Genomic DNA, 23,913 nt, shown 5'->3' on the forward strand with positions numbered 1-23,913 from the left:
TATGAAAGAAATTCTCTCAACTAATTTTGTAAACCATACAGGAACTTTCTAACTTGGAGCTTTACAAAAATATTAATTTAAAAAATGACAATCGGGCCAACATATGCGGTTCAATTGCTCTTTAATGAACTGATATATTATAACACAATCAAAACTGAAGTAATTTTTCAAATAAAAATAAAATATTTATTTGGGGATGCTAAGAATCAATATCTAGATTGTTTGTTTAAATAAAGATCGCTACTAATCAGAAAATTGACATTTACATTTTTTTTTTTTAAAGGGACCATAGAGTCCTACATCTTTGATTGCTGAAAGTATTATCAAATTAGACAAAACATTTAATAAAATTTTTTAAAAAACACCCAAAGGATGTTTAGGACTTTCGGTCCAATTCTGTTTAATCAGTTAGATCTTTATGTACAATTCTGTGGGCACAGATTCTGTATTTGCCTAGTGATAACCTATGCTGTTTTGCATTTTATACAGAAACTACAGAGCTACAGAAACTAATGAGTGTGTGTTTTGTGTCATCAGGTTCAGCCGCAGAGGACTCTTGCTGCACGAGCAGGGCTGAAAGATGTGCAATGGAATGGTAGCGTGTAAGACGAGAGCCTCGCTCACTCACAGGGTGGCCACATCATCCCTGCTGCTACTCCTCCTCAGTATGCTCCCCACAGGCCAAGCTTCAGGTAAGATTATTCACATAAACCTCCCCCCATTCCTCCAGCACCTTGCCATTCCATTGCAGTCCGTTCTGATGTTCTATAAGCATTGATATTCCTCCATATGCTGAGGATCTCATCATTTAAAAAAAAAAAAAAAAAGTCCTTTGCACAAAATCTGTAATGTAATTTTTTTTTCCTATCATGTAAGGAAAGGGTGTGTCAGGTATCCGTTTGTCAGTATATTAGGCTGTATTGTATTCTGGTTCTGTACAATTCTGAGTCCCAGATGGTTTACAGATCAGGGTCAGTTTTGTCTTTCAGCAGCCATGATTCTTGAAGTACAAGACAAAGGATTGGGCTGTAGGAACAATATCTTTTGTTTGTATACCTCTCAAAATAACCGTTGGACTGAAGCTAGTACCGGATGGAATGAAATGAGCATCATTTCTTTGTTTTCAGCTGAGCATCTGGGAGGTGTGGGTGGGGGATGGGCTCTTTCGCTCTCTCTCGTGTGTTCATCTGTTGCCCCTGTCTCCGAGAGACTCAACCAGTGCCTTCACAAACATAGCTCTATATTTTGGCCTACATGGCAGATTTGGCTTGAGAACAAAGACAGATGACCAAGTTGACAGGCAGTCGGTGTGTGTGTGTGTGTGTGTGTGTGTGTGTGTGTGTGTGTGTGTGTGTGTGTGTGTGTGTGTGTGTTGAAAAAATGTAATTAATTTGCTGTGGATTCCTGAAACTACACTGCATCTGCACTATTTCTCCTTTACAACACGTGAACACAGCTCAATGAAGGAATTAATGTTTTTTGCTCTTGTGTATTATGTGAGTCACTTGGAGAATAAATGTTAGAGATGTAGGGATTGGGTTAGACCGCAGATCCCATGTGGCCACGTTCTCATATTGATTCACTTGCAAAGTTGAGCCAGGGACAAAAGCGTCCCTATTGTGATGTGTGTGTCTATGCATGGATCTGTTTCTGCGCGCGCGCGTGTTTGGAATGAATCTAGTACATCAGTTGATAGCTACATGTTCACCACTCCCACATATGGAGCAGTGGACAGAATTGGTGATTTTTCAAGGTCATTAGATGAAAGTCTGTTAATGAAATCATCAATGAAAGCATCAATTTTCTTTTTGTCCATCTCTTCTCAGTGTGCTTTAAGGTGAAGCCTTGGACCTTGAGCTGCGAGACCAAAATCTATCTGCATTCCCACCCATCCATAATATGCCGCCCTAGTGCCAATGACACACACCCCTTACAGTTTACAAACAAGAGGGAGCTCAAGCTGAGATATCAGACTCTGGAGACTAGCTAACCCCCGAAATGAACACAGTTTGTCTTGTGCCCACAATTTTTTTAACTTTTCCCAAACCTGTCATGAACACAACTTGGCAAGTTTGGTGACAAAATACTTAATCACGTCTTTGTTTCGGTAGACAGCGCATCAATATAACCTTGCACATTTCCATCAGCCCAAAATATTCAAACGTGCCCTGATGTCATCTACTGACCAGTACTGATGATTCTCCATTCTCTGTTGATCTGTTGAGGTAAGCTGGTAGCTAGATATGAAAAATTATCTTTGTGCTGAAATCTCCAACCTGAGTCGGCTAAACCCCTCTTTTGATATTGACCCCGCCTCAATCCCCAGCTGATCTTCTTTGGCCCAAGGGTAATCGACGGGCCAAAGGCCATTGGCTGTAGAAGCCCCAAATGTGACAGTGGAACACAACTGGCCCTGGCACACACTAGCACACCCTCATTTGGCCCAACAGTGGAAATGCGGTTAATGTTAATATCAAGACATGACCTGCCAAACACCAATGTGGTGGATCATCATGGTTATAGAATGAACTGCACATAGCTTGGAGACACAAGATTGGACCAGATCTTACCGTGCAGTTATGTAATTTGAAATTATTCTTTTAAATGCCTTTTCTATATAGCTTCATTCATGTGTGAGTCGAACAGAAGCAAACAAGAAGAAATGGCACAGGAAGGCAACAAAAAAACCTTGCTGTATTCATAGTCTGATCTTGGGGCAGGCTGAGTCAAGCTCCAGAAAAAGTGTGTGAGAATGAATAGCTACTCCCTGTAGGCTCACAGCTGAAGTCGTTCTGTTTTTAGTACTAAGCACAATGTGAGCTAGAGGAATTTCCCATGTTCCTCACTTCTTACTCTGATTTACTATCACTTCCATATGGTTTCATGTTCATTGGTGTTTATTCTCACCAAAGCAGGGCTATTTTCAAAAATGTTGACGTGAAAGTCATTTGATCAGGTGTTGGCATCTAAATAATTTCTCATAATGAGGTAACAGACTTTAAACCTGGTGGTTAGACTTACACCCTTTTAATCAGAAAGGGAGCATTGTTTAATCTTGTTTGTTTTTTCATATACTTTTCATGTGCATGATAAAACTATTAGAGGCATGTTTTGACTTGAGATAGACGGATGTAAAATAGTACAGAAACTGCATTCTTATACTTCAGGAAGTGGTTCGTGTGGGTTTGAGAAATGTTTGCAAAAAACCTAGTACCCAGCATTGCCCTACAATAAATTCCCTTATAAAGTTTATTTGACTGAGCCACACAAGATCATGAATGTCACAGTTCCCAGGTTTCAGTTGTATCACATTTTGTTGCCAATTGAAAAGGAAACAATGTTTTTACTTTACTCAATTTCTTCTCTAGAACATCAGTGTTCAAATGTCTACTTATCCACTCCATTTGAGAGGTTAGTTTTCCCTCAACAGTTCAAGCTGTAGTTATTCAGACTTCTAATGGCACATAAAGAATAGCTTTGTTTTTGAAATCTCATATTTAGCCACATCATTCCTGATAAGGCCTTGTGCTAGGTCTTATATAATTGGTACATTATATTATTTATAGCTACAGCACAATGTAATTATACTTGACTGCCTTTAAATGGCTTTAACCTAGTTGCAAAAATATGTTATACAGGCCCCAAGTTTAAAGACCCCCACCAAGGAAAAAAAAGTTTTTAACCTTGTTTATATGGTGTTTTTTATATGCTAGAAACATACCATGAGTCAAATCGGTAGTCAGTGCCATGGCTGAGCATTTTCACCTTGGAACTTCAGTCCATCAAAGACTATCTCAAAACACTGATTCAGACAGCCAGGTTTCATACACCACAAACCTAAGGAACCAATCCCATCAACTTGCGGGGTGGGGCTTTCCATATCATTAGCATATGCTAAGGCAAAGCAAGGAGTATCAGAAGAAGCCAGTTGTAGCTACGTATCAGTATTTTGCAAGACATGTTCTGTTTTCGGATGTAATGTTGCGAAAGGACAAATGGTGAGCCTTCATGTATTACCAAAGGATCTGAAAAGCTGAGATAATGGGTGCAGTTTATTTGGGAAAATCGTAATGTCCAAGCAAAACTTCCAGAGAAAACTTGGGTTTGCATTTGTCATTTTCCAGAGAACTGTTTTGAAAATTTTACCCAAAAAAGATGGGTTTTGCCACTGAACTTGCATTGAAGCCCAACGTGGTTCCATCAATTTAGTCTGGGGACATAGCGAGCCTGAGCTGCAGGCGAGCGGTGCAGGGATGAGTGGAGATGGAGGCAGGGACTAATTTGCATATTCATAGATCCACGCATACTAAATGAGGCAAAGGTGTAGAGTTACATCTAAGCCATTTTAAGGCATGAAGGGATTATTTTCATGGAAAAAACTATTAAATATGTAATTCAGATTTTTGGGGGGGTTAAACAACACTGTAAAAAATGTCAGTAATTTTAAAAGTAAAAAAAACTGTAAAAATGCTACAGAAATAAAATGTTAATTGATTAACAAATATTAACTGTAAAATGTTTTAATATATTTGAAAAGACAATACAGAAGTTTTTACAATAAAATTATGTTAAAATTTAATTATTTTAATGTAAAAAGGTTTTCCTGTATAATTAATGGTAAAAATAACATGTACTTATTTTACAGTAAATTATTGTTAAAATTACAGTAAAAAACAGTAATCAGGCGTTCCCACAATTCCCTGCATTACCCATTACATTTCATTATATTTTATGGGAATAGTTATGTTTCATCATATTTTTAATAGTTATGTACACTGAGGTGTTCTGTGTTATATTTAATGTAATTTAGTTAATGTTTACTGTTTCAATTCATGGTGAGTGTTTGTGAAAACAGATAGGAATGATAATTTATAGTGCTCATGTTTGGCCAAGTTAGTTTGGACAAACATGTTTTTTTTCACTGTGTTTTGAAAGTTGAGCCCTCACTGTGACCATGCCCCAAATGGAGTAGTTTATGTGGATTTGATGTCTTGTGGCCATCACATGTACATGTCCATGATGTAGACGATTTAGCATTTTATGATCCAGGTTGCACAAGGCCCATAATGCAGCTGACATAGCTAAGCAGGTATTCAGCAAGGATAGATTTGAGCATGATTGTTGAAAGGAGTGATTTTGTTTCATGTTTACCTCACACACCCGTCTACACCCTTGCTTTTGAGCTCAAACACAAATGACATAATTGAGAGTTTAAAGGTTAATGTCTGGTTTATCACTGGTAGAAAGTGGCCATGAAATAAAACTGCCTCTTATAATGAAAATCTAAAAATAACTCTCTGTTTCAATCTCTTTCTCTGTCTCTCTCTCTCTTTTTCTTTCTCTGATCAGTCTTTTTGGCCTACTATGTCTCCTTGTTCAAAGCTTGGTAACTAGCAGTCAATAGTTAAAATAATCATTACACATAAGGGAAATCACACAATTGCACAATTTAGCCCACTGGGGCTTAGAAATCTCATTAACATCTTTGCTTGTTATTTTTAACGACTATATTCTAGCATCACTGGCTGTCATGATGATTCATTGTGTGTGTGCTTGTAACGGAATGAAACTAGGAAGCAAGTTGCAAGTGACAGTTGGTTTATTAACAGCAAAATGTGAAGATTGGGAAAAGTCCGGGGTAATGGTCTAGTGGCGCAGAGTCTCCAATGGTCAGGTGATCGTGGTGAGAAGAGTGATGAGAAGTGTAGAACGGACACAACGAATCCGGGAAACAGCAACAGAACATGAAACAGGAACAACGAGAGAACTGGACTGGAACTTCAGAGTAGAGAACAACACTGGACATCACAAACAACGATCTGACAAGGAGATGAGAGAGTGGTGAGAATTTAAAGGGAGTGGGAATGAGTAACAGCTGGTAAGAGGAGTGATTGCGGCAGAGCGCTAATCACGGTAACAAGCAACATGCCCACACATTCACGCACACACACACACACACAATATGAACAAGGCACGAGACAAGGAAGAGACATAGGATTTAAATACCGTGACAGTACCCCTCCCCCTAGGAACGCCTCCAGGCTACCTTACCTGCCGATTGTAGTCATCGATAAGGGAGTGATCCAGAATGTCTCTGGCCGGTACCCAACTTCTCTCCTCCGGACCGTAACCTTCCCAGTCCACCAGGTACTGAAATCCGCGTCCCCTCCGTCTTGAGTCCAGAATACGGTTGACCGAATAAGTAGGTTCCCCATCTACGAGTCGCGGCGGGGGACCGGAACCGGCGGGTTAATCGCGGGAATAAAAGACGGGTTTTATTTTGGATACATGAAATACGGGGTGAATTCTCCTGTACGCTGGAGGAAGGTTGAGGCGGACTACCACCGGACTAACAATCTTGGTGACAGCGAACAGGCCAATGAATTTAGGTGCAAGTTTATTAGATACGGAACGTAGAGGAATGTTCTTAGTAGAAAGCCACACTTTTTGACCAACGCCGTATACGGGAGGCCTAGACCGGTGGCGATCAGCTTTGGCCTTGGTGCGTGACCCCACTTGGAGTAGAGTCTCACGGGCCCTAGTCCAAGTGCGGTGACACCTCTGGATCGAAGCGTGAGCGGAGGGGACCGCGACTTCGGATTCCAGACTAGGAAAAATAGGTGGCTGGTAACCTACACTACACTCAAATGGAGATAGGCCCGTGGATGATACTGGTAACGTGTTGTGGGCGTACTCAACAAACGACAGTTGTTGACTCCATGAGGAAGGATTCTTGGATACCAAACATCATAACGTTCTCTCCAGATCCTGGTTGGCTCGCTCAGATTGACTATTGCTCTGGGGATGAAACCCTGAGGACAGACTAACAGTCGCTCCCAGTAATTTACAAAATTCTCGCCAAAATTTTGACACAAATTGGGGTCCTCTGTCAGAGACCACATCTGTCGGGAGGCCATGTAGCCGAAAGACGTGGTCAATGACAATCACCGCTGTCTCCTTGGCAGAGGGTAATTTGGGCAAGGGAATGAAGTGGGCCGCCTTCGAGAACCGGTCCACCACGGTTAAAACTACAGTGTGTCACTGTGAGGGTGGGAGGGCGGTGATAAAATCTAGAGCAATATGGGACCAGGGTCTCGATGGCAGCGGTTGAAGTAACCCATCTGGGGGTCGATTGGAACTCTTACCAGTGGCACAGACTGAGCAAGCCAAAACAAAACTGTGAACGTCACGAGCCACCAAAGGCCACCAGAATCGTTGCTTGACTAAAAATCTAGTTCGATTAACTCCTGGATGACAAGCCACATTAGAACAATGTCCCCACTGAATAACGCTGGACCGTAGCCCCTCCGGCACAAACAAACGGTTCGGTGGGCACCGAGCCGGGCGTTACCCCTTCTAAGGCCGTCTTGACCTTCGATTCGATCTCCCATGTGAGTGTAGAGATGAATAGCGTCTCTGGTAAAATGCACTCAGGAGTAGACGGGCGTTCGGAGTGATCAAAAATACGAGATAAAGAATCGGGTTTGATGTTCTTGGAACCCGGCGGTACGAGAGAGTAAAATCAAAACGACTGAAAAAAGAGCCCACCGAGCCTGCCTGGAGTTTAATCTTTTAGCTGTGCGAATATATTCCAAGTTCTTGTGATCGGTCCAGACGATAAAAGGTACCCCCGAACCCTCCAACCAGTGGCGCCATTCCTCCAAAGCTAACTTGACTGCCAACAACTCTCTGTTACCAATGTCATAATTACGTTCGGCTGAGGACAAGCGATGAGAAAGAAACGCGCAAGGGTGTATCTTGTCGTCTGAAGGAGAATGCTGGGATAACACTGCGCCTACCCCCACCTCTGACGCATCGACCTCTACCATGAACTGACGTGATGGATCAGGGGTTATCAGGATGGGGGCTGAAACAAAGCAACCTTTCAGGTTGGCAAACGCAGCCTCAGCTGCGTCTGACCACCTGAACGTTGTTCTGGGGGAGGTCAAGGTGGTCAGAGGTGCGACTAGTTGACTGAAATTGCGAATGAAACGCCGGTAGAAATTGGCGAACCCCAGGAACCTCAGTAGGGCCTTACGAGACTCTGGACTTGGCCAATCTACCACAGCCTTGATCTTCTCAGGATCCATGCGCATTCCCTCAACCGACACGATGTACCCTAAGAAAGGAACAGACTGTGCATGAAAAACGCATTTCTCAGCCTTGACAAAAAGCCCATTCTCTAGCAATCTCTGAAGCACTAGCCGGACGTGCTGCACATGTTCCTGGAGAGACGAAGAAAAAATCAATATGTCATCCAGGTAAACATATATGAACTGATCAACCATGTCTCGCAGCACGTCATTGACGAGTGCCTGGAAGACCGCTGGGGAGTTGGACAGGCCGAACGGCATGACCAAGTATTCAAAGTGCCCCCTGGGGGTGTTAAAAGCGGTTTTCCATTCATCCCCCTCCCTGATGTGGACCAAATGATAAGCATTACGTAAATCCAATTTCGTGAAGATAGATGCTCCCTGCAACCTCTCAAAAGCTGAAGACATCAACGGCAGAGGATAAGTATTCTTTACCGTGATGTTGTTCAGCTCCCGGTAATCAATACAAGGTCGCAGAGATCCATCCTTCTTCCCCACAAAAAATAATCCCACCCCCTTTGGAGAAGAGGAAGGGCGAATGAATCCATTAGCTAGAGAATCAGAAATATATTTCTCCATAGCCTTCCTCTCTGGAACCGAGAGTGAATATAACTTGCCTTTAGGCGGAGATGTACCTGGCAATAACTCTATGGCACAGTCATAGGGACGATGTGGAGGGAGAGAAGCCGCCCGAGACTTACTGAACACCTCCTTCAGGTCCAGGTACTCCGCGGGCACGTTAGCTAAATCCACCGCCTCTTCCTGAAAAACAGGGACAAAAACAGACGGACAGGCAGAAACAAGACAAGACTTATGACATTGATTGCTCCACGCTGACACAGACTTAGACTGCCAGTCCACTCTTGGATTGTGATGGGTGAGCCAGGGATGACCAAGGACGATGGGGGCAAGAGGAGTGTCCAGTATGTAGAAGGAGATGGTCTCGGTGTGATTGCCAGACGTGACGAGAGTGATGTCTTCAGTGGCTAGGGAAATGGTGGGAAGTTTCTGGCCATTGAGGGCGTATACAGCGATCCGGTGAGTGAGAGACTTGAGGGGAACTTGGTGGTTAAGTGCAAAGGTGTAGTCCATGAAATTTCCTTCGGCCCCAGAATCCAGTGCTCGGCAGTCGTGACGGTGATTAGACCATTGAAGACTTACCGGAAGGAGGGTAGATGTGGATGAGGTCTTCTCGGCAGAGATCCCACCCGATAGTAGCCTCATACTTACTATCGGGCGGATCCTTTTAAAGGCCAGTTGTAGGCAAAATGTCCAGCTCCTCCACAGTACAAGCAAAGTCCCTGGGATCTCTGCCTTTCCCTCTCCTCCCGGGAAAGCCGGGCTCGACCCAACTGCATGGGCTCGGGATCACAGACGGGGCTGAAAGCGTCCCCGCCTCCAGAGCATTGACCGCCAACTCGTCCCGATGGGTGGTTGGTTCGTACTCGCCGATCCACTCTGGACAACCTTGCGTCCACTCTAAGCGCCAGGGTGATCAAGTCGTTGAGCTTGGTGGGAAGATCCATGCCGTATATCTCCTTCTGGACGCGGTCAGCCAGCCCATGCAGGAACATGTCCCACTGCGCCTCCTCGTTCCATTGGCTCTCCGCCGCTAGCGTCCGGAACTCAATAGAAAAGTCTGATACAGATCTCTCTCCCTGACGCAAGTCGGCCAGCACTCTGGCTGCCTCTCTACCGGAGACAGCACGGTCAAAAACTCGCTTCATCTCCGCGGAGAGTGTTTGAAAAGAGGCGCAGCATTCGTCTTGATTCTCCCACACCGCCATTCCCCATAGAGCCGCTGTCCCAGAAAGTAGCGTCAGAACAAAGGCGACCTTGGTTCTTTCATCACAGAATGTCCTGGGCTGTAGAGAAAAATGCATTGAGCATCGTGTTAGAAAAGCTCGGCAAAAATTAGGTTCAGCTGAATATAACTCTGGAGCCGGTAGGAGGGGCTCCGACTGGGAGGGGGCCGCTGGTGGTGGTTGAGGAATCAGCGGTGCGGGTGGCGCAGTGGGAGCTCGCAGAAGTTGAATTTGCTGGGTGAGTCCGGACACCTGCGCCACTAGAGCCTGGACAGCTGAGCCGTGTCATTGAGATTCTTCTCTTGGTTCTCCATACGAAATCTGCTGTTCATCACGAATTCTTCTAGGCTGTCTGAACTGTTACTCGCTGCTTCAATCTTGTGGTCAGATCGTTCTGTAACGGAATGAAACTAGGAAGCAAGTTGCAAGTGACAGTTGGTTTATTAACAGCAAAATGTGAAGATTGGGAAAAGTCCGGGGTAATGGTCTAGTGGCGCAGAGTCTCCAATGGTCAGGTGATCGTGGTGAGAAGAGTGATGAGAAGTGTAGAACGGACACGACGAATCCGGGATCAGCAACAGAACATGAAACAGGAACAACGAGAGAACTGGACTGGAACTTCAGAGTGGAGAACAACACTGGACATCACAAACAACGATCTGACAAGGAGATGAGAGAGTGGTGAGAATTTAAAGGGAATGGGAATGAATAACAGCTGGTAAGAGGAGTGATTGCGGCAGAGCGCTAATCACGGTAACAAGCAACACGCCCACACATTCACGCGCGCACACACACACACACACACACACACACACACAATATGAACAAGGCACGAGACAAGGAAGAGACATAGGATTTAAATACCGTGACAGTGCTATTATGTTACAGAATCCACATCGCCTTTAGTTGCTGATTCACCTATATTTGACATTCTTACCCAATGGATACTAAAATCTGATACAGTTGCATAAATGTGGAGTATACACTTTATTGCTAATGCAATCAGGACTTTTTTCAGTTTGATTTCGGGCCAGTGTAAGTCCTTTTAAGGAAGCTGCCGTGAGAGATAGCTGTGACGGGTTTCTGTATTTGTTTAGTGATTTGCATGTTAAGGGCCAATGCCCATGTCATGGGCCATGTCTGGCTCATGATGTGACTTTTCTCTGCCTTTTGCATGAGATTAAAAAATGAAACTATTTACATAAATGCTTCTGAAATGCAATACTTAGTACTTGTTTTTTATTTATGTGTGCATTCTAGGGATGTGCGGAGTGACTAATTTCACTTACGTTTAAACAAATATTTTGGAGTCAGCTAGTCTAAAATGAAAGAAACCCTCAGAAAACGGTCAAAAAACGTTTGTGTTTTAAAGCAACCAATTTAAAATACATCTAACAGCCAAATCCAATGCTAAATTCCACTGAAAAAGTTTAACTGCAATGTGCTTGACTTGCATTATCTTCATTGTAGTTCATGAGCATGCCATTATTATTTTGCTAGCCATCTTGAACTGGTCTTTAACTTTATATGTCATTCTTTTGATAAACATATACTTGGACTATACATACCTGACTGCGCAGAAGTTGACGAGAGATCTCTTCTAAACACGACCTTGAAAGTCTTCAGTGATTACACTGGGCCATGTCTCAAACTGTTTTCCGGAAGCTTCACTTTTGAAGATAAAGAACACCTGTCATAATAAAGGCATGATTCAAAATAAAAGCTAGATGCTTGAAATTGAATAAATTAATAAAAAATAAAAAAATTATTAAATATATATTACAAATGTATAGTAAAATGTAATATTCTCTGTATTAATAATAATAACAATAATCACAAGCAAGACAGCTTTTGAATAAAAGTTTGACCAAAAAAATGCAATATGTTAAGTTCTATTTTCACTTAATAAATGTTTTAAGAATTAATTGATTAGACATTTATATAGCACATTATAGCACATTAATATATTGGCATATTTTTGTTGTGAAATTTCACTGGTATTGGTATCAACTACTGAAATTTTGGTACAGTGACAACACTAATAGATACTTTGCTGGTCTTGAGAGAGGACATTTTTCTGCACGCACCACAAGTGAGAGAGGAAGGAAGCATGCGCAGTGGTGAAATACAATTTGGTATACATCTCCTCCAGATATCCTCTTTTTAAATAATATTTTTATGATAAATTATATTTAAAATGTGTAACACTAAAATGACAGTAATTGAAGCAGAGCCTTTGTAATAATATAAATCCAACTGTAAATGTGTAAAAATGCTGAAAAGTTTAATGGCGAAAAATATTGTCCGACTAGTAATTCCAGTGTTTTGTTGACTAGTCTCACACATCACTACTGCATTCATATAATTTCTCCCAGTTCAATTAAAGTTAAATTCAGTTTTCCATACAAGTAAAGCACAATCAACAGCACTTGTGGCATAATGTTAATTACCACAAAAAACTATTGAATCATCCCTCATTTTCTTTCAAAAAAGCTAAACTCAATGTTACAGTGAGGCACTTAAAATTGAAAATTTTGGAAGGTTTAATGGCAGAAATGTTAAGCTTATAATTTTATAAAATCACTTGCATGAATTCTTCTGTTAAAACTTGTTTATTGTTTGAGCTGTGAAGTTGTTTAAATTGTAATTTTTACATTAATTTGAGGGTTTACAGCATTGCATCGTCATGGCAATGAACTTGTAAAATTAGCTATAACTTTACACAGAAAAGGTTAGTAGCGTTATTATCTCATGAAAATCATGTTAACATGCATATAGTTTGCATTTTTTGGCTATACATATGTAACGGTGAGTGTTATAATGTTTACAGATTGGCCCCATTCACATCTATTGTAGGTTCCTCACTGTAACCTAGAGTTTTGCTTTTTTGTGGTGATCAACATTATGCCATAAATGCTGTCAATTAAGCTTAACTTGTGTTGAACATGGAATAATCCTTTGAAAAATAAGCACAAACTCTGAAAACTGACATTTCAAGGTGTGCGCTGCACCATACTTTAAAAAATGCCGTTTTCATATATCTGTCCAAGTACAAACATTTGAAGAGTTGACGTCAACAGAAAAAGGGCCTTTAATACATGTTGCACATCAGCTTTGTCTTTTGGAGTGCATGCACAAATCTGAGGCCAATTGTGACGCAATTGTGGCAGCTTTAACATGCTGGACAAAACCAAGCTATAGCAATTTCCCTAAAAATCAGACTGGTGCGATTCCAGTCAAACTTAAGCTTTTACATGACATTTTAAGTTATTTTGTCTGAATTAAACTTTTAATGTGCTTGTAAATGTACTGACTGATTACATAGTTTCATCCTCTTGCATGGACACTTGCTTCAGTTTCAATTGCAATCCAATTATGATCTTATGATGCATGCCATGTATTTACTGTAATTGGGGCTTGTGTTTTGTATTGTGCTGTGAGGTAGCTGCTGATTCCAAGCCCTTCAAAACTGCTTCAAAAAATCAGTTAATCTGAACCATCTGTGTGGACCCTGTTTGGTGGCCGTTCACTGTTGACCCTCTCAATGGCCTAGTCATATTGAAACAGATGCCCTTTTCTCACTGTTGCTGCTAATAGCCATTAGCCAGCACAATGGGTGTCAGCACCTCTTGAGCACAGCTGCTGTGTAGCATCAGGAGGCCAAGGCTCCAGGCAGCTGACTGGCAGCAGCTTTACTCTGACTGCTGGTGTGCACCACAGAGACTTCAGTCTGTCATTAGCTGTGGACTGAGTGCATTCTTGGAGTGGGTGAGCCACATACACGGCAGTTCCTGAACACAAGAGCACTGTGTCTAGAGCCATCCACTGATAGCAGACATGGCAGGGCCACCGGATGCCCCTCTCTTCTCTCGCTCTCTCACACAGTGGCAAAATACACGTCTGCATGTGTCGAAATAATTGACTTCTCAGTTATTTGTGGACCACTCTAGTTGACCATCATTGCCCATCCCTACTCTGTTTACCTTTTTTAACTGAGGAGTTACTTGAGCCTAAAAGCTGTCCCTATATAATCTGAGGGTTCATGGTCCAGACCAGTGCAACCACACATATGTCACTTTTCACTGTGACAAAGGCTAAAGGCACAATAGGGGCTTCCTCTGTGTCTTCCATCAGATTGCATCCCTCAGTCCCCTCCCAGTCAATTTGGTTTGTGAGGACGAGCTGCTTAAATCATTCGGCTGCCAACCTCGGGCTGGAAAAAGACACAATGAAGAACACGTGGAGCTTTGTTTAATGCTTTTGTTCTGTCGCTTAGAAGACAGGCCACATTTAGGGGTGCTCTGCTGTGTGTGCGTGTGTGACCGCTCTAAGGGTGTGATTGGTACATGCCCTGCCGTGCTTAGAGCAGGCACTCAAATTAACGAAAAGATAAAAAATATATTATTTTATTATTATTAAATCTACACCCATTAAGCACTTTATTAGGAACACCTATTCACCTACTTATTCCTGTGATTCTCTTATCAGCTAATCTTGTGGCTGCAGTGCAATTCTGATTTGGGTCTGGAGCTTCAGTTAGCCTAATGTTCACATTAACCATCAGAACGGAGAAAAAAAATGTATCTCCGTGATTTCGATTATGGCATGATTGCTGGTGCCATATGGGCTGGTTTGAGTATTTCTGTAACTGCTGATCGCCTGGGATTTGCACGAAGAACAGTCTCTAGAGTTTATTCAATGGTGCCGTAAAAAACTTCCAGTGAAGCAGATGGTAAACGCCTTGTTGATGAGAGAGCCCTCTGTCATTCTCTGCATTCCTGACAGCTTTCATGAAGACTTTAAAGAAATCCAAGTGTGGATGGATAATGATGCTTATTTGCTTTTATTTTGCATTGGCCAATTCTGTCAGATGCGAGTAAATAAAAAAAATCGAATTGTAGTCCAATACCGATGTGGCTGATTTATATACCAATTATTTGGACATCCCTAAAATGAATAAACCAAAAGCCCAAAGAAGGACATTAAATGATGGATTGATAATTTGGTCTTTAGTTGTGTGTTTTGAGTCATTAGTGGATGGATTATGGTACATTAGATATTAAAGTAATGAGTTAATTCAGGGAGGATTGTTTATCAATGTAGAGTCTCAGAGATCTCTTGTTAGGGCTTGTTTTGCTTTAGAAGCCAAGCCTGTCCGTTTCTATTGCCTCGATTAGTTCTGTGTTATTAGACATGTGCGTGTGGAAACCTGCAGTGTCCCCTACATTCCTCGCTCCTTCATCCAAGCAATAATGCCACCCCTTTCCCTGAAACTATCTTTCCTAACACCGCTTCCTGCTCAGCCTTGAGAGGCTCCAAGTGTGCTTTATCTTGCACAGTCAGCTTTTCCCGTCACAGATATGCAACGCCCCTGCTGCGTTTCCCTTAAACCCTTTGAGTCTGCTTCAAAACATGTGGCATGGGAACTGTAAACGCACACATAGGCTACATTCACACAACAGCAGCAGAATATGGTTGCTAGTTGCTTTATTTAGAGTGCTAAATAAAGTTGTGTACTCATTTGACGATGGTTTGGTTATTAACAAGAGTAAAAGGCACATTCTATAACCAAAGTGACTCTGTGTTATGGAAGTTGCTATCTTCAGTATTAACACTGTCTGTGTGAACATAGCCATACACTTCCACATATCAACTCAGCTCTCCCTCTCTCTTTCCATGAGCAGGATTAATTCTGTCTAAACTGTGTTATGTACATAGAAACATGAGACTCAAGAAACTTGTGGCCTCCTCCGTCTCATTTAGCGTTCTCTTACAAGAAGGAAACCACACACTGTTATTATCCCTTTGAGAGCCATTCAAGACATGTTATGTCAAACGTGGTTTTCATATCTCAGGAGCTGTGGTATGCTTATTTCATCAACAATGTCAACCTTAGTGCAATAAATGCAATAAACCACTGGATTTCTCAGAAGTTTTTATAAGCAGCCCTTGTTATTAACTGTACTGAGATTTCAATGAACAAAGCATCTATCCTATTATGAGTGAATCAATGCTTGAGGTTTATGTTCACATTTTCTCCCCAATTTTGAATGCCCAATTCCCACTACTTAGTAGGTCCCTGTGGTAGCACGTTTACTCACCTCAATCCAGGTGGCGGAGGACGAGTCTCAGTTGCCTCCTCCGGCTCATTGTGCATGACACCACGGAGACTCCCAGCATGTGGAGGCTCATGCTACTCTCCGCGATCCACGCACAATTTACCACGCACCCCATTGATGGCGAGAACCACTTATCGTGACCACGAGGTGTGTAAATATACCCTCCCTAGCAACCGGGCCAATTTGCTTGCTTAGGAGACCTGGCTGTATTCACTCCGCACACCCTGGATATGAACTCGTGAATCCATGGATGGAAGTCACCGTCAATACTCGCTGAGCTACCCAGGCCCCCATGCCCACTCTATTTTAACTATTTCCATAATGGGAAGTTAGGGGTAAATCCAGAGGTTGTTAACTTAAAGATTTCATCATTTACCGGATTGTAAAACAATGACTGATAATTGAAAAATGCTTTCCATCATTTAGACAGATTAAAAATACTATATTTGGTCTGTAGTTTTTCCATACTTTAGAAACATTCCCACAGTAAAGAATGGTAATAAGGATATAAAGTGAAGAAAAAAGGAGAAATTAGCTCTCAAGTTTCCCCGCAAAAAGAAAACCGGAGGGATGATTTTGAGAGAGAAACGGGACATTCCAAGTGTAGTGGAGTGTAAAGTGTGTAATTTCTGTGCCACCAAACAGAATTGCATAAGTAAATGTTGTTTTTAAATAAACTTCCCTAATACTCCCGCTAATACTCAGAACATTATTTTTAAGCACCGCAGAGATGCAGTTTTTATTGTTTACTTGGAAGTCTATAAATGGCTTACTCTTAGTTCTAACTTATTCTTAAGATGGGATAGAAGGTATTTTAAAAACAACAAAAAATGACAGGACTTTTGCAATCCAGTTTGTCAAATTTATGTGTAACTATTAGGCCAGAAACATACTTTATGCTAGTAAATATGCAAGATTTTTGCCAACGCATGTCCAATGTGCAGACCAGTTGAACAAACGTTTCTGCTTTACTATGGTGGTAACAAACCTCAGTACTCATGGGGACTGTGGAGTTACCTTTAATAGTCTGTGTCATTTATAATGGATGTGTTATCATAAAGGTAAGTTGCTAAAAATATATTGACCTTACCAAAGTCCCTTTCAATGCAAGATAGTCCACTAGGTTGCCATCTTGGAAACGTTCCCGGGTAGCTATTTTTTGTGGATGCAAGCGGCATAAAAGTACAGCCCCTATCTACTTAAATGGGGAAAGACTGAAATCTTCATCTCAGATCACACTAAAAACTCTATTTGTCAGGATGGTTAAGCTAATGTGCATGCACATACAAGAGTTGATTGACACACAATATCTGTATCTGAAAGGTGATTGGCTCTTTTACCTTTAAATACTTGCTCAGCAATATTCTCTTCAAACTGTTGCTTTACCATGACAGTAGTTGGCTTTAACTCTCTGTAGAAGATGACTGTTCACAATAATGTAAGCTATAGCACCCCTTGCAGCAACATTGAGAATGCAATGCTTATTTGCTTTGTGTCATGAAAATTTCGTGGTCTGCCACATTTTGGAACGTAACAGCATACAAAATCAAGTTTTCCTAGCCAGAGGAGTTTGTGTACGTTTGTACGTTTCAGCCATTAATTGTAGTGCAAACTCTGGGTAAATCCCTCTTCTACCGTCTTCCAACATCTTGTTAATAATCTCAGGAATTAGAATTAGGGATGAGATGAGCTAAAATAAAATAAAACAATAGGGTGGAAAACAACACATCAGCCTGTGCAATAATAGGATCTTGAACAAATACATATTTACAAGGGTGTGTCTTTGAAACAGCAGGGCATAGTCCACTGGGCCTGGGCCACTGAGTTTTGGTCTCGCAGAGCAGCTGCACACTTTGGTGTTCAGTAACGTTATCCGCTTTAGACCACAGCCATTTGTAATGAAGGATAATTAGAATTGCAGTTTGCTGTAAATCCTCTCCAGCTTCTTTTTCAGGGTGCCTCATTGTGGACAGATGGAAAGTGAAGGCCATTCACAAGTGCATGTGTTTGACATTAAGTTTCTTTGTTGGGATCTCACTCAAAATGCAACATTTCTTATTATCAAAGCAAGGCATTTTTTATCTAGATTATAGGCACTTTGTAGAGCAGGTCAAGGATCCAGTTGGAATTATCTGTATGGTGCGTAATGAAACCATGGACTGTTTTTAAAGCACACTAAATTAACCTAGTTTCTTATGAAACATGTTCCAGCCAAACGGGTTAATTGGAATTTCAACATGTGATATCTGCTGCCTAGAAACATACCACACTGATGCAACAAGACATATTTTTGAAAGTTTTGTTCCTTGACACCCAACCTAACCCATCCCACATGGTACTCATGAGATTGGTATCTCTATTGTCAAGCATACAATCTGCTATAGATGTTGTGAATGTCCTGCCAAACTTGCCGTTGCAGGTCTTGGCAGCCCCTATAAACACATGGTCTTCCACAGTTCTTTGAGTGAAATGTAACAACAAGGAAGAAAAATAGGTTGAAGGATCCATTCAGTTGACTAGGTGCACAAGATGGCGGGCGCCTGTGAGCTTTTGCCATATGAGTGAGTACATGCTTGAAACTGAGTGAGATTACACTGTGGGATCATGGTGAGCAGGGATTATATTGTTGCTGTGAGAAGAGACTTCCAAAAGAGACATGTTATAGACTTGGCTGAAACCAGCATGATCGTGTTTACAAGTAAAGAAAGAGAGGGGTGTATTAGCGACAGGAGATAACCTTCTCTTTGCATTGTTGCGCACCTCTGACATCAGCAATGAGCTTACCAATGTTATGAAGTAAATAGTGTTAAAATTGTGGGTAACACTTTACAATAAGACAGGGGTGTCCAAATGTTTTCAGTCGGGGCAAAATGCAGGATGTAAATTAAGGATAGGGTATTTCACTCACAAAGAACACTTATAATGGAACAGTGATGTGTCTTATACAAAATGTTATACTCCATATTATTCACTATTCACATTTGTAGCTTTTTGGGGTCCATTCTGTCGCACTGCAAAGCACATATAGAGCTGTTATTTAGTGTTGGGTGTGATGCATCACAATTATAAGAATCCGTTTACATTTTCCTGTTATGAAGTGATGCAAGGAATTGCTCTTTATTTTTAAAGAGCGATTTATTTTCTCTTTATAGCTATTCAATTATAGCTTCTGTTCTGTTGTTACTAATGCGATTTTACATTGATAATAATTATTGCGCTACAATTTATTTTGTTGACGTGCAAGCTGAGTGCCTGCATCAGGCACAGATGTGTTTTAAGTGCGTTCTCCTAGAGTTTGTCCTCACTCAAATGGCACTGGGAAGCCCGTGAATAATATTTCTTGTTTCAAAGAAATATCAGAACAAACCAACTGATTATACTTCCCAGTGCTACAGAGGACGGTTTGCGCATGCGTCTCTGCGTGTTCTCAATAAACGCTACAGCCACCCGCACTACAGCAGCTCTACTCAATTGTATGATACAAGTTATTGGAACATTTTAACAAGAATAAGTACATGAGTAAAGTATCTAACCTGATACCAATCATTTTAATACATGAATCATTCTTTCTGAGTGATGTTTCATCATTGGAAATAAGGAGTATTCCAAACTCCTGTTGGACACCACCAGTGGATGAAGCTGGTGTTGACACAGAACCCACTAGTGGAGACGATGCGCTGTGAATAATGGCTGTACGTGATGGCGATATTCAGTGTCCAGAATATGAATTTAATATAATTCCTTCATAGCGGGCCTAATTCTGTTCTTTTTCTAAAAACTCTCACGGGCACCATCAGAGCAGTCGGAGGGCTGCAGATGGCCTGTGGGCCAGATTTTGGACACTCCTGCAATAAGGTGTTCTGTATGTGAACATTAGTAAATGCTAGGGGTGTAATGGTACATCAGTCTCACACTGCAAACGGACATACGATCCCCCGCGTTGAATAGGTGCATCTCTCCCACTGTTGGAATGGTTTCAGTTTCTGCAATTTGAGCCATAAACTCATCGTACAAAACCTGTGGTTGCTAGTGTGTAATTGTATTTTAGAGCTCCTAGTGTATAATGAAACTATTTCTGTTTATATACCCACGTTATGTAGGATCAGGATGTTGCATGTATTGGATGGAACAGATGCTAAAATAATAATTTTTCACACAGAGATGCATCATAAAACATTTTTTAACTACGATGTATCGTGATAAACCGTTATAAAAGTGCTAAAATGTTACAAAATAACAAATAATACTTTTACAGCATTGATTAATCTTGTAATGTTCATTTCTATGTGTGCTAAGAAATCTTTTACATTTCAAGTTGTTTACATTAACATTAGGCAATATTTTAAGAACAAACTGTAATACACAATGAACAATAGTAAGACTGGGCGATAGCACTATGTTATTGTATATCGACTATGTCTTACAAACCTCCCAATGTCAATCTCGACACTCATTGACCGATGATGATCAACAATATTGGCAAATGGCAAACCATGGATCTGGGAAGTCGCAGATATATTAAACTGTAGCCCAGGGTGTGGAAATTGCATCCTCCAAATGCAACGAGGCTGAATCAGCTGCAAATGCAGGTAGCACTATTTCATGAGCGGGTAAGTTTGCTCATTTACCCGCAACAGTGGTGGGCTACCTGTAAGACATCTCGGAGTAGCACATGACAAGAAATGCTGTTAAACACAAATACACACACTTGAAGAAATGCACTTAAATGCAAACTGCGAAGTTTGTGCTTAACATGCATTGTAAACGCAACTGCAGGTTCGGTCAAATATATTTTGTATTAAAGAATCAAAGATAAAAGTTATTAAATCATAAAATAATACAAGACCATGTTTTCCTTCAACCTAAAATTGAGTTCTATTTTCTTTAGGCATTATTAACTGTATTAAACAAATGCAATACAAATAAGAACACATATGGCAGCATAATTTTTGGAACATATGGAAATTTATTAGGCTTACACCTAATATAAAAATGTATGTTTTCTGTTAGTTTAAGCACAGACTAAGTGAAATAACGAACTGTTTTAACCGTTTTGAAAGTAGGGGGTTATTTTGAACTTTGATGGTTTATTTTTAATTTTTATTTATTTTTATATATAATTATCTTTTATATTTATAATTCTTTAGTTCTTAATTTTTAGGCTATTAGTAATTCCCCACCTGTTGTCGTAGACGTATACTTGCATGATGGCAAATGAGGCCATTGGAGTCGTAAATGTTTGGATTTGGGGAGGGGGTTATATAAGATTTTTTTTTTAATAATTTATTTATTTGAATTGCTTTTTTCATTTAATTTAAAGTGCAATATTTATATAGAAATATCTTCAGTTTTTTGGGTTTCAATAAATTAAGTTTTTAAAGTAAAATCAATAAAGCAAAAATATTTAACGACCTTTGGCAGGGGGGTTGACGAGATAATCGCAATATTTTTTAAGGTGATTATCATTAAAATATTTTTTTACATTTCGCCCAGCCCTACAAAATATTATATTTAAATGAAACATTAACCCAGATTAATGCTGTAAAAATTGTTTTCATTGTTAGTTCATTATACACAATACATTAACCAGTGTTTACAAATTTAACCTTATTGTAAAGAGTTACCAAAAAGTGACTAAAGTTGCAAATGTGTAATCAGAAGTGAGACGTTAAAGAGAGAGTACACCCAGAAATTTCAATTCTCTCATTATTTTCTCACCCTCATGCCATGTGTATGACTTTCTTCTGCTGAACACAAATGAAGACTTTTAGAGAATATCTCAATGCAAGTGAATGGTGACCAGAGCTTTAAACTCCAAATATCACAAATGCCACGTCAAAGTAATTCATAAGACTCCAGTTTTTAAATCCATACCTTCAGAAGCAATCTCCTCTTTCACCTTTCAAAATGTGAAAGAATTTGAAAGTGGAGATTTATAGTTTAAATGGACCAAACTATTTATATGTTTCTCAACCACATTTATCATATCGTTTCTGAAGATATGGATTTAACCACTTGAGTCTTATGGATTACTTTTATACAGCCTTTGTGATATTTGGAGCTAAGTGAGTAGCATTGCTTGGTTAATTACTCCCCAACACTGTTCTTCATATGCTATGAACGCAGCATATCAAATATGAATTTTAAGTCAGAAGTGTCCACTTGTATCAAAGTGCTTACAAATACAGATAGTACTCTGAGGGTGAGACTCTGCAGCTGTAGTTTATTGCAGCAATGGATTGCCAGTGTCAAAACAGAAGAGGAATATATATATATATAATCGGCTGATCTAAGCTTAAGAGTATGTTAAAAGCTCAGATTAGAGAAGACAGTGATAGAGGCGGTCTCTCCAAACAGACTTTGTTTTTTGTTTTTTACATTCTGCTGGATAAATGTAATGAGGGGATTGACATGTTTACATGTTTTGAGTGATCTATTGTATGAATGAAGCTCTAGTTCAGGGGCAGATGGGAAATACTATACTGTAAAATATGTGTTTTTATATATGTGCGGGGTGGAGAGAGAAAACATTGTTTTTATTGCCATTAAGCCTTAGAGCTGAAAGTGTAGTATTCTCTAATGCATTATAGGGTTGGACATGGTGTGCCATGTGAAGGTTTTGTGAACTTGAGGGAGGTATAGACTCACTGAGCACTTTATTAATAACACCTGTACACCCACTTATTCATGTGATTATCTAATCACATGAATGTGGCAGCATCAGGTCAGGAGCTTCAGTTAATATTCACAACCATCAGAATGGGGAAAACATTTTGATCAGTGATTTCGACCGTGGCATGCTTGTTGGTGCCAGATGGGCTGTTTTGAGTGTTTCTGTAATGCTGATCTCCTGGGAGTTTCACACACGACAGTCTCCAGAGTTTACTCTGAATGGTAACAAAAAGCATCCAGCTCTGTGGATGGAAATGCCTTTGTTGATGAGAGAGGTCAACAGAGAATGGCCAGACTGGTTCGAGCTGACAGAAAGGCTACAGTAACTCAGATAACCACGTGTAGTGAGCAGAATAGCATCTCTGAATGCACAACTCGTCGAACCTGCTACAACAGCAGAAGGCCACATGGGGACACTTTATTTATAGTGATCCTAAGAGTATGTATGTGAGGAGCAGTATGAGAGGAGAATCTACTTTGTCATAATGTAATCTCTCCCGGATAATTTATAAAATGTTTGCACAAATGTGTAAGGAAGCTTTCTATCATTCATCAGCCTTTACACTGTATCCAGGTATGTGGTCAAAAGCATATGGAAACCCAAACACCACACCCGAGCATTTCATTTTAAAAAACGGTCCTTTCCAAACTGTTGCCACAAAGTTGGCAGCACAGTTCTCTTAAACAACAGTGTATGGCGTAGCATTAAGAAAAGTCTTCTCTGAAATTACCTGATCATGCCAAACCCATTCATTAGAAGAATAGTGTATGTGTAAGAATCAAATGGCTTGGGTCATGTGGCTTTAGTTTTTTTCTTACGGTTGGAATTGTGGATTGAAATGAACATTCAATCAGTGGCTTATCATTTAAATATCTGTTGGTCAGATATCATAACTTAAGGGTCTTGTTGAAGGACTCTACTGAAGTAACTTATTTAGTGTTTGGTTTTTATACAAATTTCTCTGCTCTTCCTGCCCCTGCAGACTGTCCCAGACCTTCAGTTATGCCTCATGGCCATGGGAACCTCACAGAAACCAACCATGGCTCTTTCTCTGTGGGCACTCTGCTGCAGTACATCTGTGATCCAGGATACATGCTGGATGGCTACAGCATTATCACCTGCACTGTCTCAGGCCACTGGTCTCCTGACCCACCTCGGTGTGTCAAAAATGATGGTATGTTCGGTCTGTTTCAATTTAACCCACCTTGCGTCCTCTGAACCCA

General features: G+C 40.7%; 1 protein-coding gene across 1 annotated transcript in view; it reads left to right on the forward strand.

Moving 5' to 3' along the window:
- The window catches only part of LOC127622037 (sushi domain-containing protein 6-like), a 40,944-nt gene that overhangs the window by 7,901 nt on the left and 9,130 nt on the right, over positions 1 to 23,913 (forward strand). The window contains exons 2-3 of the mRNA XM_052095934.1: positions 538 to 692; positions 23,673 to 23,864. Of these exons, the coding sequence (XP_051951894.1) occupies positions 581 to 692; positions 23,673 to 23,864 (304 nt within the window). The 5' untranslated portion in view covers positions 538 to 580. The remainder of the gene's footprint in view (positions 1 to 537; positions 693 to 23,672; positions 23,865 to 23,913) is intronic.

Source organism: Xyrauchen texanus, chromosome 28 (assembly GCF_025860055.1).
Source record: "Xyrauchen texanus isolate HMW12.3.18 chromosome 28, RBS_HiC_50CHRs, whole genome shotgun sequence".
Taxonomy (NCBI): Eukaryota; Metazoa; Chordata; class Actinopteri; order Cypriniformes; family Catostomidae; genus Xyrauchen; species Xyrauchen texanus.